Genomic DNA, 17,655 nt, shown 5'->3' on the forward strand with positions numbered 1-17,655 from the left:
CTCAATCATCAAATGGCATGCTACAATAAATGCATGTTCTTGAGGGTGCATTATTACAAAACCCTAGATATGATGTGTGCTTGGTACATTAAAAAAATCCCTTATTGTAAATTTTAGATAAAAAATACCCTTTTTTTAATAGAAATTTATGTCTCTTTTTCAAAATTTAATTAAACAGTAGATATGTAAATAATTTTTATAAATTAGGAACCCAATGTGTAAATAATAAAAAAGCTCGATAAATAGTCAAAAACCTTGATATGTAAATAATATACCTTAACTTTTTGAAATAAATTGAAACCATGTGGTATGCTTACATATTTCTAAGTAAACCCCATAGTTGGATGTGCAACTTCAAGAACAAGCACAGTTAAAACTAAGGGAATGGCTTATGTTAATATGTTCAGGCAATTCAACTCACTATGGATTTCATATGAAAAGATGAGATTACTCATGACATTTTGCCCATTGACATATTCAATGCACTAGCAAGGCATACTAGCACAAAATATTTTCATGTTGATTTTTATAACAAAAGCTTTATTAGATCAATCAACAAGTAAACAAGCACGTTTTCTTTGCTACGTGTCATTCATCACGTATTTGGGAGGCTTATTTACGAATGCTTAATGCTTAAAACTTTGACATCTATTGTGCGTGCAATCATCTCCTTCGATAAAGACGTTAGATAGCGCTACCTTTTTCTTCTCCTACTTACATCGACATTCTGTACATGAACTGATCGACCGGCTGTTTCAACACCTCCCCAATTTGTGATGCGACGCGGAAAGAAGGTACCCATCTGACAAGAAGCCATGGCAGTTGCTTGGCCCAATCTTCTTCTTTAACAGCAATTAGATCCTGGCGATCCAGATACTCCCCCGGATGGTTGTCCTGTCACGCTCTATTCTTTCACGCAAAAGGACGAAATTAATCATTCTTTGTATCCCCCTTGCAAGGACTACTTCAACGTATTAAAAGGTTTTTGTGTTAGACATACCAAGCTCCTTGATCCTCTGAAAGAATAAGCGATGCCGCTTGACGAGGAATGATCTGTGTTTGGCAATATGGAGGCTCCATCTGCTCTAAATTCAAGAGTATTGACTAGTTAGAAAGACTAGTGAGTCTGCAAAGAAGATGATGTGCTCAAGCTTCAGCTAAGAACTCCTCATGAGTCATGGGTATTTCCCATCTTCAAGGAAAAGCCATGAAGCTGCGTGACTAACCTATTAAAACAAACAAAGCAGCTCTGAAAACAAAGCAATTAAAACGTAGAGAATATATAGAGTTGACTGCGAATCACCTTGGGAGACGATCCTAGCTTCGTCCGATGGAACTATGTGGGTCGCCGCTGTAAGTGCTAGCATGCATATGACTAATAAGAAACCGCTGCGGGCGCGGGGAGGCCGTAAGAGCCTGCAATGATGTGTCTGGCCCAAAGTGAATGTCATCGGAGACAGCGGAATGCGTTCAAGGAAAACTTGAAGGAATTGGATCACCGGGAGTGACCGAAGGGTGATAAAGCACAGCGCAGGGGCTGAACTCTGCAATGGGTAGCAACTTGGCATTTAGAGAGACGACCTGAGAGGTTGATAAAATACAGACGGTGGACGATTAGGTGACAATTGTAGGACCAATATACTATTATGCCAACGACTTTGACAAGTCAACACCACCAAAATTCCACAACACTCTAGACTCGTTTTCACTGCCCGCCTTGACCGTTTCAAGTCCATACGTCATACGTGATACCCACTTCTATAGTAAATGGGCGGCATGGAGGGCTGTCTTTTTAGGACTCATCCATGGGGGAGCTGGCCTTCATAATTTTGGAGTTCAAATCCGAAGCTATTGTGGTCATCCGGTAGTAATAGGAAGCTAATCTTTATGTTTAAACTTTCCAAAAATTTGTGGAACTATAAGAGCCAACGCTTAAGTTAGGTGATGGCCAGTACTAAGGCATTCATCATCCAAAAACTGGTGAAAGGAGAGCTTGGCAGATCATCTTTTTCTATTAGGAGTATTGGGTAAGCCATTGGATAACTGCCACATGCCACACATTCAAGGGTTAGGATTAACTTGAACTATGGTCAATCATTCACTGTGGATGTCTTTCGAGGAGTCAATAGCCAAGGTTTCTTTTAAAGACCTTTAGCAAAGTAAATAGAGGTAAAGTGACAGATTGTCAATTGTGCGACCAATTAGAAGGGAAACCTCCTTTCTTAAGTGCTCCACCCTTCCTATTGGCCAACTGCTAATCTCAATTTCTTAAGAGCCTAATACGAGAGGCCGTTTAAGAGTCCAAACTTCCCCATATGCTAGTGGCAATGGTATATCACTTCTACTATAGACACTATAAGAGAGTCGCGACCATTTGCGATGGAAATATCAATGAAATTCGAGGCGAAAAGACCATGTTTCTCAAAGTAGTGAAAGAATGCATATTATTCAAAGTGGTAGCCTTTGTACTTACTATCTAATCTTGAGGGTCACCCATCATATGTAAATATAGCACATGGGTGCAACATAGGTGTTTTTAATGACAGAAAGCCACCTATTTTAAAAAGAAAACAATAAAAAAACACACTTTTTAAAATTTTTGGACTTTCTCTCTTCGTTTGGGCTTTTATGTCCCCTCCATTCAATATCACTTGGTGAACTCCAAAATTGGGTTTTCATCTCTCCCATGATCCTTTCATGCATGAAAGCCACCCAATTTACTGGATTACCTAGCTCAGCAAAATGCATCAATGAGTAGTTGTCTTTTGAAATGTAATCATATTTGCTCAACAGTAATACTCTTTCCAAAAACCACTTGCATTGATCACGTCGTTGACCCTTCAGAGCATTCTTGACATAAAACTAGCCCTTCAAATGCAGCTGCTCTCCAAACTCCTTTACCGTAACTTCATCTGGTACCGACTTGGAGCTTTGGTTGGTGCGTTTGGAATCAATGGTAATTTGAAAACTCGAGCTACCAACTCAGCTGTTACTGGCAATTTTGGTGTCAGCATTCCTTTCATGTTCCTTAGATGATCAAACTGGCTTTGGGCCTCCATATTCGTTGCCCATTCCCACCATGGAAGATGATAGTACTCATGAAGTCCCATCTTATGCAACCATGCAATGTTTCAGGGGCTAGTTGTATCCAAATCCTGTTTGAAACCCTGAAAATCACAACTAGAAGTGTCTACTGACATTTTCTTTGTGGGTTGAGATGACTCCTCTGCTTTGTTGTCCACGTTAGCACTCACTTGGTTGCACAGGGACCACCGTGATGCTTGTGCTAACGGATTGTATGAAGTTGCCATCACTTGTAAGCTGGATGAGCTGCTTGCGTCTCTTTCACCTGCTATGTGCTCTTCAGTGAGATGGGTTTGAGATTGGTTTGCATGCTAGGAAACCGATGGGAATAGAAAGGATGATTTTTTAACAGTTGAAGCGGGCACAAGACAACAAGAAATTTGGAATGACTATTGTGAACGAAGTGAAGTGCCGAGTTTTGCATGTGTTGGAACGCCTGTACGTTTGAAGTGTCACTACCATCACTCCCTTGCATGATTTCCCTTTTTAAAGGCCCAATATACCCAACCATTGGATCTCCAAAAGTCCGATGTGCAACCAAACTGAATCATACTTCTTCCTCAATCTAACAAATGGTTTTAGTCATCAGAACCCATTGACTGCTTTCATTGATATATTACCATGCATATCAGCTAGTCGGAATGTGCCTTGGCCTAAATCTTTCACAATTTGGATGGTCCATCATATCTTAATTTCAATTCCCAGGGAGCTTCCCCTATTTTCTATTGAACATCAGCACCCAATCTCCTTCCTTGAACAATTTAAATTTGATATTTCTGTCAACCCAGGCTTTTCTTCATTCTTGGATGACTTGTACAGTATCTCGACTTTGTAGTTGATCCTCTTCCAATTGATTCAATTGCTATTGTCAGAATTCCATTGACTCCTCCAGACTTAGCTTCTCTACCGAGATCCATAAATTGGTGGTCACATTTCCACGGGCACTACCGCCTCAACTCCATAGACCAACTTAAAGGGTGTCATTTCCGTGTTCACCTTGAATGTTGTATGGAATGCCCACAATGCTAAATTCAACCTTGAAGGGTGTCATTCCTGTGTTCACCTTGAATGTTGTATGGAATGCCCACAATGTTAAATCCAGCTTTGTGTCCCAGTCCATTCTGTTTTCTTAAATTGTCAATTTAACTTATCCACTTGATGATTTTATTAGAACTTTTTGCCTTTCTGGTTGCTTGTGGATGGTATGTTGATACAATTTTATGAAAAATCATGTGAACTTTTGTCAAATTTTTAATGGTTCTATGTACGAAGTGTCCTCCTTGATACTAACTCTATCGGACATCTACACCATGTAATGATATTGCGGTATACAAACTTTGTAGTACTATGAATTGTCACACAGAGCTTGTGCTTCCACCCACTTTGTGAAATAATATGTGGCTACCAAAATGTATTTGTTCCTAGTCTATCTTGCAATTGGTTTAAACCGTCCCAAAAATCAAAACCCCATTTTTGCAATGGCTCCAGTGGTGAAATTGGATTTAGTGGCAATTTGTCAGCACTTGATGGCTGCCCATCTATTTGGTAGTACCAGCATTTCTTTGCAAATTCATTCTTATTACTATTAGCCACCATAAAGCTTTAAAGCTTTAAAGCATATGCATAAAGCTTTAAAGGTTTAAAGCATATGCACAAAGCTTTGAAGCATATACTTAAAGCTTTATAGCATATGCTTAACATATGCATATGCTTTGCAACTAGGCCTTGCAAATTCAACTTATTAAACACACATTCATTTTGAAAGAAAGGGAAAGAATATGTTTCAATCCTATTTTCAAAAAACATATATTCATAAAGCCTAACACTAATGGTAGATTCAATTAAATAAACATACATAAATTTTGAAAGAAAGGGAGGAAAATGAGAAAAGAGGAAAGAGAAAAGGGAAAGAGAGGGAAGGGAGAAAAGAGAAGAGGGAAAAAGGAAAGGGAGAAAAGATAAGAAAGAGAAAAGAGAAGGGAGAGAGGAAAGGAGAAAAGGGAGAGGGAAGAAGAGAGAAAATGAGAAAGCAAAAAATAAAAGGAGAAAGAAAAGAGAAGGGAAGGGGTGGGGAAGGGGAAGGAAAGGGAAAGGGAAAGGGAAGGAAAGGGAAAGGCAAAGGGAAGGGGAAGGAAAGGGAAAGGGAAAGGGAAAGGGAGAGGGAAAGGGAAAGGAAACGAAAAGGGAAAGGGAAAGGAAAGCGATGGAAAGTGAAAGTGAAGGAAAGTGAAATGGGAAAGGGAAAGGAAACAAAAACTTAAGAAAACCAAAGAAAGTCAACATACTTGGTGGAAAGGGATGCTTGCAAGGTGTGGTGGTCTACACAAGGCAAAAACTGCATAGGACAAGGCACAACATACAGCCTTGGTTTAGGGTCGTACATATGAGAGAGGAAGTGGAGTGGTTGAGACACATGCGATAGCCTTGGATGAGGGTGTCACAAACATGGATGCTCACTTGGATGAAGTAGCTCAAGAAAGTGTTGGATGTAAGAACATGTACAACCCTTGAGTATGCTTGAAGTGCTGGAAATAGAGGAAGAAGTAGGGCAGTCGAAAGCAGTTTTGATAGAGTCTCAAAAAAGTAAACCACGATGCCAAATGCTCAAGGCGAGTACTTCGTGAGCTGCAATACCAAGGTCTAGTATCGCTACAAGTACTCAAAAAAGAGGTCGTTCATCTACAAAGGAAGGAAAAAAGGAAGAGAAAGAGCATGAAGAAGAGGAAGGTGATGAAATAGGTTCACATTTAGAAGCCAAAATGATGTCAATGAAAAACCTAAATCTTTGTCTCAATGAGGGAGTGATAGATGATGACCCAGGCTATATTTGGGGCCAAAAGACGTACATGTTATAAATGCACAGAGGGTGCTCAGAGCAGGCACCCTCACAAATAGTAGGACATTAGATGTAGTCTTTGCTCAATAGCTTTATAAGGCCTTTGCTGATGGAAAGATGCCAGTAGTGTCAAATGTGGTCATCCATCCAATGGCATATTGGCCACACAAAGACAAAAGGATAGTATCAGTTTTAAGAAACCTGAAGAATTTTTGTTAGAATTCACCAACTTCATCGAACAACAGGTTCCATATTTGCAAGAAGGACAAAAGTTGGTAGGTCAGCTGAAAAGTTGGTAGGTGAGAGGAGCGCAAGAGGCAAGGACCATTGACACAATATGAGAATGAAAGTACTCTTCAACAAGAGAAGAGCTTGCACATCTATTTGGAGAGATGTCTTATAGAGTCGCTCTTTCTGGACAATATTCAACAAAACAAGCTGAAATTATTGGGAATAGACAAGAAGCATTAAAAGAAAGATTGTTTGATTCTTTGGGCATCTTTATGTATTATAATTATATTGATGAAGATGAAAAAAATGATGCAGAGGATGGTGTAACCCACGAGTAGCTTATGTCTACTACTGAAAGGTGTTTTTTTACACCATATGTCTCTGAGATTTACTTGTAATTGGATTTACTTATACTTGGATCCCTCAGTTAGTATCAAAAACTACTTTCACAAATGTGCTAAACACTGTTTTTCATGTACTCTAGTTTTATAGCATGTCACGTCCGCTTTCTTAATTTGAATTTTCTTTAGCTTACTTTTTGGTTCAATATTTTATTTCAAGGGACACTTTTTTTTCCATTTTTAATCCAAAAGTACTCAAAAAATGAATTTGGATAGTGCACTAATCTAAACGAATTCGGACCCATCACCAGTCCAGAATTATTGAAATAGGTGTTACAGGAAAAAAAGGAGGTGAGGGGAAATTTATGTACCCCTCCTTGCATTTATACCAAAATTTTGATGGTATAAATGCAAGTGGCTGACATTAATGTAAATTGCAGAACTTTGATGTATAAATGCAAGAAATTTGCTAGTTCAATGTAAATTGTAGATTGTGTAGACTACTTTACTTGGTCACCATGTTTTCACTATGCCTTTTACATTGTATTGTAATGTATTGGGAAAATAATTTAATTTGTGTGCTTGTAAGTACTTGCAAAATATTTAATTTACATATAAAGTATTTTTAGTACTCTTGAGGAACTTTCCAAGTCATTCATTTAGGCATCATATACCCAAAAGCAGTCATTCATTCAGTCTATCCAATTCACTCAAGGCATTTGTGTGACTGGCATACATGGGGTATCAACATCCTCTTCATCATTTGATCCTTCACCATCACCCATGGGGATAATAGTATGATAATAGCAACTTTCTACATATGCCTTATTCTTGCATCGTCTGCATTTTCCCTACATACATGGATCACAAAAGCAAGAGAGCCTCCTAAATCTCAAGGCATATTAATCTATAGTGGCTGAGGGGAACGACCATTTTCGAGCAAAATCTTCTGAGCATCCGAGCGAAGGAAAAAAAAAGCTTCCAACTATGTAAAAGTATGGTGAAAATGGATCGGAAGAAAACATATTTTCACTTAGAAATATGCAAAGTACTATAGGAATGCCTATTTCATACACAAATATTTACATGAATCTTTGGGGATGGTGAATAACATAATGGGATGGCTTTTGAAGAAACCCACATGCTCCCCACATGTAAAGTAGATTTCTCTATGAAAAAGGTATTGGAAAGGTATGACATGCAAAATACAAAACCGGTTTCTACACCTTTGGCTAATCATTTTAGATTATGCGAGGATATGTGTCCCAAGACATAGGAGGAGATTGACTATATGTAAAGGGTTCCATATGCATCAGCAAATTGGTAGCTTAATGTATGCAATGGTATGCACAAGGCTAGGTACTGCACATGCAGTGGGAAATGTGAGCAAATTTATGAATGATCTAGTAAAGAACATTGGATGGATGTAAATTGGATTCTCATATATTTGAGAGGTACAACTGCTCATGCATTCTATTTTTAAATGTTCAAACATTTCTCTACAAGGATATCTTGATTCAGATATGGCAAGTGATAAAGATGGCAGAAGGAGCACCACTGGGTATGTTTTTAGTGTGGGTGGCCTAGTTGTAAGCTAGGTTTCAAAGTTGCGAAACGTTGTTGCACTTTCTACAATAGAAGTAGAATATGTTGCAGTTACCAGAGGCTAGTAAAGAAATGATTTGGTTGTAGAGGTTTATGGAGGAGCTTGGGAAGAAGCAAGAAAATTGGAGCTTGTATAATGATAGCCAAAGTGCTATTCATGTCACAAAGAATTCAACCTTGCATCCAAGAACCAAACATATATAGTTCAAATATCGTTTCTCCTGATTTGGTTTGGAGGATGGATAGTTGAAGCTAGAAAAGACACACACTAGCCATAATCCTATAGACATGTTGAGTAAGGTGGTAACAAGGGACAAGTTGAGATCTTGCTCAATTTCAATTTGTCTTCAAGAATGAGGGAAAATATGAGGGACAGCCAGATCTAAAGAATTTCAGTGAGTGTAGTACCAGTGGAGTTACTATCATCAGTCTCCAAGTGGGAGATTGTTGCATGTGGAGCTTGATGCTTTTTCCAGAGGTTATTTTTGGGCTGTCCTTTGGACCTAGGCATGCTTATACCCATTCCATGAAGGGGGGTAGGGAGGGGCAATGCCCTCCCTAGGACATTGGTGGGTAGTTCCAAGGGGGGATGACAACGTCTACATGAAAATTGGTGCATGAGTTGCTTGTGAGTTGCATGGTCAAAATTGTAAGATAAGGTTGTGGCTCATGAAGCAAGAGAGCAGGTGGTGGATATACTACTTGTATCTTGCATCTTCTCACTTGTTGGATAAGAAAGACACAAGACTAGTAGCTATTTCTTCGTGGACATAGCCCACACTAGGTGAACCACGTATATCCGTGTCCCTTTGTCTCTTCCATTCCGTGTGCTTTTTGTATTGTGTATTTTATGAATTCTTCTTCTCGCATTGTTGATTCATTATTGTGTTGCTCCTAACACCATATACTACCACCTGGAATGCCAAGTCTGGTATAGCATCCACAATAGTGACCTATAATATGTTCCAATCTGGAACTTCCTTTCCAGATGCCCAACTAGGATTGATGTGGGAAATTCTGCCCACATCATGCTTGTTGTTGCCTCACTAGGTGAATCACCTATTGTGAGGGATGGAGGCATCACTAATTCCAAAAAAATTCTAAGTTTTACAAAATCCCTATAAAATAAGACCATGGCATCAATACTGAGATTCAAAGAAGGTCTAAAAAACCTGTTTTATATCCAGGCTTAGCTAAATGGATAACTGTGTTGCTTTCCCTCATACATTTACATGTGCATCTCTATTAATTCAACTTTAATGACTCAATGGTACATCTCCACCTCTAGCTCCACCTCGAGCCAGTCGATCAAGCAAGCGATGTCAAGTGAGCAGGACCAAATAAGCGAGCGAAAAAAAGCGAGCAAAGTAGAAATGGTTGGGCTACCAACACATAATCTCATTGTATGTATGTACTCATCATTAATAAAGATTTATACTACTTCCTCAACATTGAACATGATTATAACATAATATTGCAAGTGCACATTAGTAATAGTGTTCTATATTCTATGAGATGAGCTTAAATAGAAATACTTTGGCTATCAACAATAGGTACTATATAGTTGAAGTGCATTACTTGAGAAAAACATAACCTCACTATATGTATGTACTGATCGTTGATAAAGCTTTATAGTATCACCATAATTTTAAAGGTGATTATAACATAAGCTTGTAAGTCTACATTAATGATAGTGTTATTTATTCTTATAAGATAAGCTTGCATAGAAATGCTTTGGATACCAACAAGTAGTATATAGTTTAAGTGCATCATTCAATAAAAACTTCAACATTGAACATGATCATAACATGTTATTATAAGAAAACAATACAACGTCTGTGCTCAACAGATAACAGGATCTCATATGCAAGAGAGAAAAGCTAATAGTATGGAGAATAAAAATTTTGATTATTTTAAAACTGATACAATAGATGGCGCTCCTTCCAACCGTGCGCTCCTCTAAGAGAAGCTTCGATGGCATGCTGGAAATAGTAGAGGACGGAGGATGGATGCTAAGGAATTAGGGTTGCTGTATCCAGTGATGAAATGGGCTTCATGGGCTTTCTCTTATACAGCCACCAGTCGTAGTCAGTTAGACCCAATTGGGTGACTGACCCAGTCCGCCCAAAACGGCCGACTGCGGGTCGGTCCCGAAATAGGCCATCGACCACACGATAGAACCATAGTGCAAAATAGAGCAACTGACCTACGGACTCCGTTCGGCGGCCTAGAGTCATCCGGGATCATCTGGTGCTTGAAACAGGCCTCGCAACCCGAAAGTGGGCTGCCTCGAGAAATGCTCCGTCTACATGGGATGCCTTCCCACACTTGCATGTAGATGTGGGATGCCTTCCCGCACGTGCGGTCAGACATGGGATGCCTTCCCGCACTTGCATGTAGCCTAGTTGGCAGTGTGCCAACTCTATCTAAAGTCGTCCAGCCATCAGGCCACACATGGCCCCCATCTAGTGTCCAAACCAGGACCTATCGGATAACCGAGCTACTCAAATGCCTTCTCCTCATATGGGGGGCTTACAATTAGAGTTAGCTGGTTCCCGCGTAGTTACACGAGAGTGGAGCATTGATATCTAACAGTTATTACAAGTGGCCTTGCTCTAAATGTAGTACAAGAAATTAGAAAAATTAAATTCATATTTTGATGCATGAATTTTTACTAAATGGTGCAAAAGGTCAAGATAATCATCTAAATCATGCTTTGCCATTCGTTTTGATATGTAACATGACCCCATTTAGATTTGTAAATTAAAAGATACAGGACGTTGAAATTCTCATTTGTTGGGCCAAAAGAGGGAGCGCGTTAACGCACTGACTTTGTTGATGCCTAAATTCTCATCTTTTGGGCCAAAATAGGTAGCGCATTAACACGCTCCCTCTTTTGGTCCAAAAGATGAGAATTTTGGCGTCTTGTATCTTTTGATTTACAAATCCAAACGAGGTCATGTTACATATCAAAATGAATGGCAAGGCGTGATTTAGGTGACTATGATGACCTTTTACACCATTTAGTAAATCTTCATGCATCAAAATGTGAATTTAATAAACAATTAGTTGATTTCTTGCATCGAATCTAGAGGAGAGTTTACCTAATAGGGATCATGTCAATATGTTGTCTATTTTGGCTTCTACCATTATTTTCTACAAGCAAAGATTGATTTGTTTTGAAATTTAATTCATTTCAAAGAAAGGGATGTACTTACTTTTTAGATTTTGTTGGATTGGTGGGATGTAAGAATGATTCTTTAGAAAGGGTTTTTTTGCAAACATAAAAACATAGGTTTTGTTCCAAGAGTGAATAGAGTTTCAAAAACCAAGCATTTGCACATGCATGTAATGTGGACTATTCCATTCAAGAAGTCCTATGAAACTTTTGACTTATGTGGAACATTTCATTGGTGATCTCACTTATGTTGCTGGAGAGAAAGAACTTGATTATGGAGGATTACAAAAAATTAAATGAGTAAAAGTGAACAAAGATAGGGTGCATCTTTACTAATGATGCCTTGGCAATGACATAGGTCCAACTCTCTCATGGACTTTTGAAGAACTTAGACAGTTGCTAAAATAAGGATTTGTCAATCTATTATTGTTTTGTTTTGATTATTTTTTGGCTCGCTCACTTTTTCTTGCTCGCTTTTTTTGGTTCACTCACTTTTCCTCACTTGCTTTTTGGTAATCCTCCTCCACCTCCACCTTTGCAACAACTTAAAAAACTCACTGTCCAGTGTCAAGAAACACAATACATTGACCTACCAACCTCGCTAGCACAAGAAGATATTGTTCTTTTATGGTCACTTACCCTTTCTTGTCTCCATATTGTCGTCATATCCTCTCTTTTGCATGAGTGTGTCACCTCCCCCATCTATACGTTCTTCACCACTAGGACCACCTTCAAACTCTAGAGTCCTTGCTGCCTTCGAAATGCCCTCATCATGTCTTGGCTTTGTGCATTTATCCCTCTTTTAGGTGGAAACAATATCCTTTGTCTTCTTTCTCTGCAAATCCATCCAAGGCACAAAGTTTGGGCATGCACAAAGATGAGGCTGAGTTCCATTGCATGGCTTGATATACGAATGGTGCACATATGCATTACTTGAAACAAGACAAACATACCTTCATATAGATTCTATTCTAGGCATGCATAAAGATGACATTGAGTTCCATTACATGGTTTGATATACGAATGGCACACACAAGCATTACTTGAGTTGAAACAAGACAAACATAACATCATACAGCTTTTGTTTGGTGCGAGGGACCTTGTTCACCAGATACTCTAGCCATTATAAGCATCTCTGCACCCCCTAGTATGTCAATCCACCAAGGCACTTCTAGAACAAGTCAAGAAACATGGACAAGGGCCTTTCCTTCACCATCTAGTCATTGCACTTCTGTGGCAACTGCTTGAGCATACCCTCATCAACAAGCAAGAAAAACCAACTACAATCCATTCACACAGGTTATAAACTAGAACTTACCTCCATGTAATGAGTGTGTGGAGAGGAAACTCGCATGTACCGTTACCTATACACAAAGCGATGCATTGACATAAGCATCTGTGGTTGCTTCTCAATAGGTGTTGAGCTCTTCATTTTGGGTAGTATGTCCAAATATGTGTCCTAGAAGTGTAGCTAGCGACATGCTCTAAAATATTTCATTATATCTACCAAAATCTATATGACGAATGCATCAACAACTGGATCCACATGCTCATCTACTCAACTCAACAACTCACATGCTAGATCCATCATCTGGGACCAATAAGTCTCTCTGGCTATGTATTGTCTCCATTCCTTATTGTCTCTTACTATGCCAAGCTCCATATGCAATGCTACATTGCTAGATAGCACATGCAACACCTCCTTTTTCTTGACATTAGAAAAGTCATAATTCATTTATGTCATAATGGTTGCAATGTAGAGACATTTATAAATACAAGGGTGAGTTTCATTGCATGGCCACGTAGAACACATTTAACAATAGGAGACTCCATGAAATTATAATTCTCTCGAGTTATCTTTGTTGAGCCCAACATATTGTCAATGAGCTTGTCCTGCATCACCACACCACCTCCACAACATGACCATGATATATGATGATGGTGACGTTAGCCATAAATTGATGATGCCTAGCTATGAGCTGGCAATTCCTGGCCATTATGAGATGGCCTACCATATGGAATCATAAAAAAGGGCCGAGGGACATTTGTTGGTGAGATTGGATCGCCCATTGGAGTACATCTACCTGCATGCTAGCTACAAACTTGTTTAGCCAAGTTGGAAGTGATGGGACGCAATTTTATTATTTTTTGAATCAACATGTAAAATTAATTGCATGGAAAGGTTGAACTTAGTACATGGAGAGAGGGAAGTGTTTGTGTCACACTATCTTTCAATAGCAGTTACACTTACGCACCCAGACACAAAAGCCTTCTGCTTTGACAATTATTGGGAGTACATTAGTAGTTGAATGTATGTTACGATGGTCTAGTGTGAGAGCAGCTCACGTCACATGGCCCACAAGAATTGATGGGAATTTCCTAGAGTTGATTGGTTCATGCAAGGTCTCGAGAAGCAACTCCCCAAACTATGGTAAAATTTTTCCAAAGGAAAACTTTCCAAACAAGGGAAAATCCTACTTTTCCCAATTCCTATTGAATTTCTCTGAGATAGATGCTTAGATTCTATTCACCCTTGGAGGTTGTGGCACTACCAATGGTTCTATACAATCTTGGAGGTTGCAACATTGCCAATGCCTTCTGCATAACTTGCAGTTGGAAATGCCTTATGTTCAATCATATTTCCAACCAAAATCATAACAAGATACAATGTACCACCATGAAGCCAAAAATGACAAAATGTATTTGTCAAACTCTGATCAAGATTGACACTATGTCCCAATACGTGCGACCTACTTTGCACATGCCCAACAACTACGGCTACAACAACAAACACACGTTGAGAACAGTATGCAGACGAAGGTCGAAGGTAAAGGCATACAAGATTTATAGAACCCACCTTTTTGGAGGAAATGGACACAAGACTTAGATAGACTAATTCACCATCTGTGTCACCTTGAAGGAAAATGGCCTCAACTCTTGGATGAGGTGTACGGATTTGAAGATATGTAGCCTAGAATAGAGTAATCAAACAAAGTGCTCCCTCTCAAACTAATCATCTAAGGAACATCAAAGAGCACTCATCGAGACATGGGAGTCTCTCACAGCTTCGCTTACAAAAGAGGCTTCCATCATGTCTTGTCTATATAAACCTTTTAATTTCTTGATTTTCTGCATTGAAAGTAAAAAGAGTCTTGCAGGTCTCTTGTGTATACATTTTTTAAATTTTGTGAATTTTCAGTTGCGTGGTTTTTCATGAATTTAAACTAATAGCTCGGAATTTTTAATTTAACAATATGATTCTTAAAAACAAGAAATACAAAATTAGGATTTAATAGTAGTTTTTGCATTATTAGTGCAACATTGTAGAGAGATATTTTGAAATGTATTATGTGGAAATGACAGTGCCAGACAGTAAACTTTTGTTTCTCGAATGACATTTTCATAAAGTAAACTTTTCATTTGGGAAATATTTTACAGAATAGTCCAAAAGTAGGCATATGAGTCCAAAATTAATGAAATAAGTGTTAGTGACCATAGGATTGATATGGACACCTACGACAATTTTATTTGCTCAGGAAGACACTCTCAAATATTTCAAAAAAACATTAATGCACCTCTAGCCCAATGGAGGTGGAGGATGGAAGCCCCGTATGGAGATGGGTGCCTCCTTTCAAAAAAGCAAGGACACTCAATGAGCCAACTTGGAGTTTGCAATTGGCTACTAGTTGGAAAGGACTCTGAGGTGCTATCTTTCTATCATTGGCTGTAGAAGACACCTCCCCAATGGAGCTGGAAAGAGTCTTTGCACGTATGTACTGGTTGAACTGAACTCTCTGCTATTGTAAGCTTATGCATGTTGTAAGTTGATGTCACCCATAGTAGCTAGCTTCAAGAAGGTCAATGTGAAAGTAGCTGCTTTTTTTGCTTGATAGCCGTATGCCTTGCACATTTTTTACTCAAGAAGGTCAAGAAAATTGCTTGATGGCCGTATGCCTTGCATCTATTTAAAATAGGTCAATTGTTGCTTCATGCCCCAAATTGTTTGAACTTCAGAATTATGGATACTAAACTGTTGAATTGTTTGTTGACAGTCCCAAATCTTGAGCATTGATAGAATTTCAGATCAAGAATTCCATTCCTACTCCCATTAAAGGCAGTTTTAGTATTTGCATCTATTTCGGATCTCTAGTCTTCTCTTGCTTCTATTTTGGATCTCTTTCTTGGATCTATGTCGAATCTTTTTTGGATCTCTTGCTTGCTTCTATTTGCGGATTTCTTCCTACTACACATGCGCATATGCCGATTTGCTTGATGGCCGTACGCCTTGCATCTATTCAAAATAGCTCAACCGTTTGCAAGGTATGGAAAAAAAAATTTAGCAGGAAAAGGATAGTGTCTATAGTTCTCATAATGCTGCCTGGTAATATGTCATTTGTGGAAAAATCACCTCGTTTTAGGAGGGCATGTGGGTGTATTTGTTGGTGTTCGATGAGGAGCTTGTCCAAAGATTTGACTACCTATATTTGAAAAGTGGTTCTTGATTTAAGTATAAGATGTCTCACAACCAATTACTAGATCCAATGTCCACGGATGATGATCTTGGGAGAGTGTGGATAGCCTTCAAAAGTGATTTTCTTACTATATTTTGTTATACTATTGACCCTCATCCCTCACCAATTGTTGACCAAGTAATCTCCCTTTCTTGTAGCCATTATCTTATTGCTGCTATAGCACACTCTTGTAGACGTTGTTCCATCCATCATATTTGGGATCTTTCTAGCCCCACAACCATCCCCTGAAGGCAATCTTCGGTAGCCCTTTCAGTTGCCCCAAAGCTTAAGTAAGAAGGAATCTTCTGTGCTACCCACATGGCAGCTCTCTTTCTAACCTCTTCTATCATTCTCTCAGGGTACATCATCCCTCCCCATGTCCTCATATGAGGGATCACAAGTGGGGAGGTGACCCTCATGTTCCAACAATTGAGCTATTTTGAATAGATGCAAGGCATATAGACATCAAGCATGGCATATGCGCATGTGTAGTAGGAAGAGATCCGCAAATAGAAGCAAGTAAGAGATCCGAAAAATATTCAACATAGATCCAAGAAAGAGATCCAAAATAGAAGCAAGAGAAGACTAGAGATTCGAAATAGATGTAGATACTAAAACTGCCTTTAATGGGAGTAGCAAATTATGGAATTCTTGATTTGAAATTCTATCAATGCTCAAGATTTGGGACTGTCAACAAACAATTCAACAGTTTAGTATCCATAATTCTAAAGTTCAAGCAATTTGGGGCATGAAGCAAAGGTATCTTTCTCTCTAATTTTTTGATTTCCATAAGCAATTAGTTTCTCATTTTCTAACGATCATGGCGAAGTTAAAGGAGAAGAATTTAGCAAAGCAATGTTCATCATGTGGAAGTGTTGATCATGGTCCGAAAGATTGCTATATGTATTTGTGCAAGCATTGTAAGCAATATGGGCATCAAAGGAAGTATTGCACTGATCTTTTGGAGAAAAAATTCTATAAAATATTTCCAGCTTTATGTGAAGAAAAAGCAATCCGAAAAGTCACAAAGCTCTTGGATAATTAGAATATTCAGTTTTGCTTGATAATGCAAAGGATTGGTATGCCAAATTTCATAAAGATGATCGTAAATCTTTTTTATATATTATTGATATCTTGGAACTTCAAGAAAGAGTTCAGATTTTGCAATCCGAATATTCTCATGAGGAAGATGATGATTTTGATTCCAATTTAGATTATGAAGATGATTCCAAAGATGAGCAAGGTATTTGCCATGTTTATTCAAATATTTTAGTTTCTAATCAAATTACAGATGTTTCAAATTAGATCAAATCAAAAAGTCATTCCAAACAGTCCGAAAGTAGTTTCAGACATTCCAACAGCAAGTATGTGTGAGGATTACCCAATGCCAATCAGTTATGGATTTTTTCATAGACAAATGGAGCAACATGATAAAGATAATTGCTTTCTGACAAAGAATGATGAGAATATTGAAGATTCATATGATGCTATGCCCATGTCCACTCTTCCCAAGGAGTCTATTCAATCATAGGGTAAGACCTACAACTATGTAGCTAATTACTCCTTCACTGGGCAAGTGTCCATAAAAGTAGGCACCTCTACAAAATTATTGGTTAAGCCATACCAAAAAATTTCAACCATTATCTTGTTTTACACCTTTGTTTTATATCTCAAGAGTTGTGGAGAATTATGTTAAAGTTGCAATCCATCTACTTTTTACAATATTTCAATGGGGATTATAGCTTGGCCTTTATGCTTGACTTTTGGCTCAGCAATGAGCTATGAGTTATGGGGCATTAGAGCCAAGCTACAATCCCTTAAAGTATTTAATTATCTTGGTCTTACAGAATGTAATCTGTCCATGGGAAT

General features: G+C 38.5%; 1 protein-coding gene across 2 annotated transcripts; it reads right to left on the bottom strand.

The window, feature by feature from the left end:
• Window positions 1-595: 595 nt before the first annotated feature.
• On the bottom strand, window positions 596-1,595 carry LOC147886200 (uncharacterized). Of its 2 annotated transcripts, none has more exons than XM_087396002.1 (3): window positions 1,304-1,595; window positions 1,001-1,080; window positions 596-904 (listed from the first exon to the last, which is right to left on the bottom strand). In XM_087396002.1, the coding sequence occupies exons 1-3, from the start codon at window positions 1,566-1,568 to the stop codon at window positions 845-847; spliced, it is 405 nt and encodes a 134-aa protein (XP_087252128.1). In that variant the 5' UTR covers window positions 1,569-1,595; the 3' UTR covers window positions 596-844. The 2 variants fall into 2 exon arrangements, with proteins under 2 accessions (XP_087252128.1, XP_087252129.1); XM_087396003.1 differs by having other exon boundaries at window positions 596-909.
• Between the last annotated feature and the right edge of the window lie 16,060 nt (window positions 1,596-17,655).

Source organism: Dipteris shenzhenensis, chromosome 24 (assembly GCF_047967505.1).
Source record: "Dipteris shenzhenensis isolate YYH24624 ecotype China chromosome 24, Dip_SZ_1.0, whole genome shotgun sequence".
NCBI classification, from domain to species: Eukaryota; Viridiplantae; Streptophyta; class Polypodiopsida; order Gleicheniales; family Dipteridaceae; genus Dipteris; species Dipteris shenzhenensis.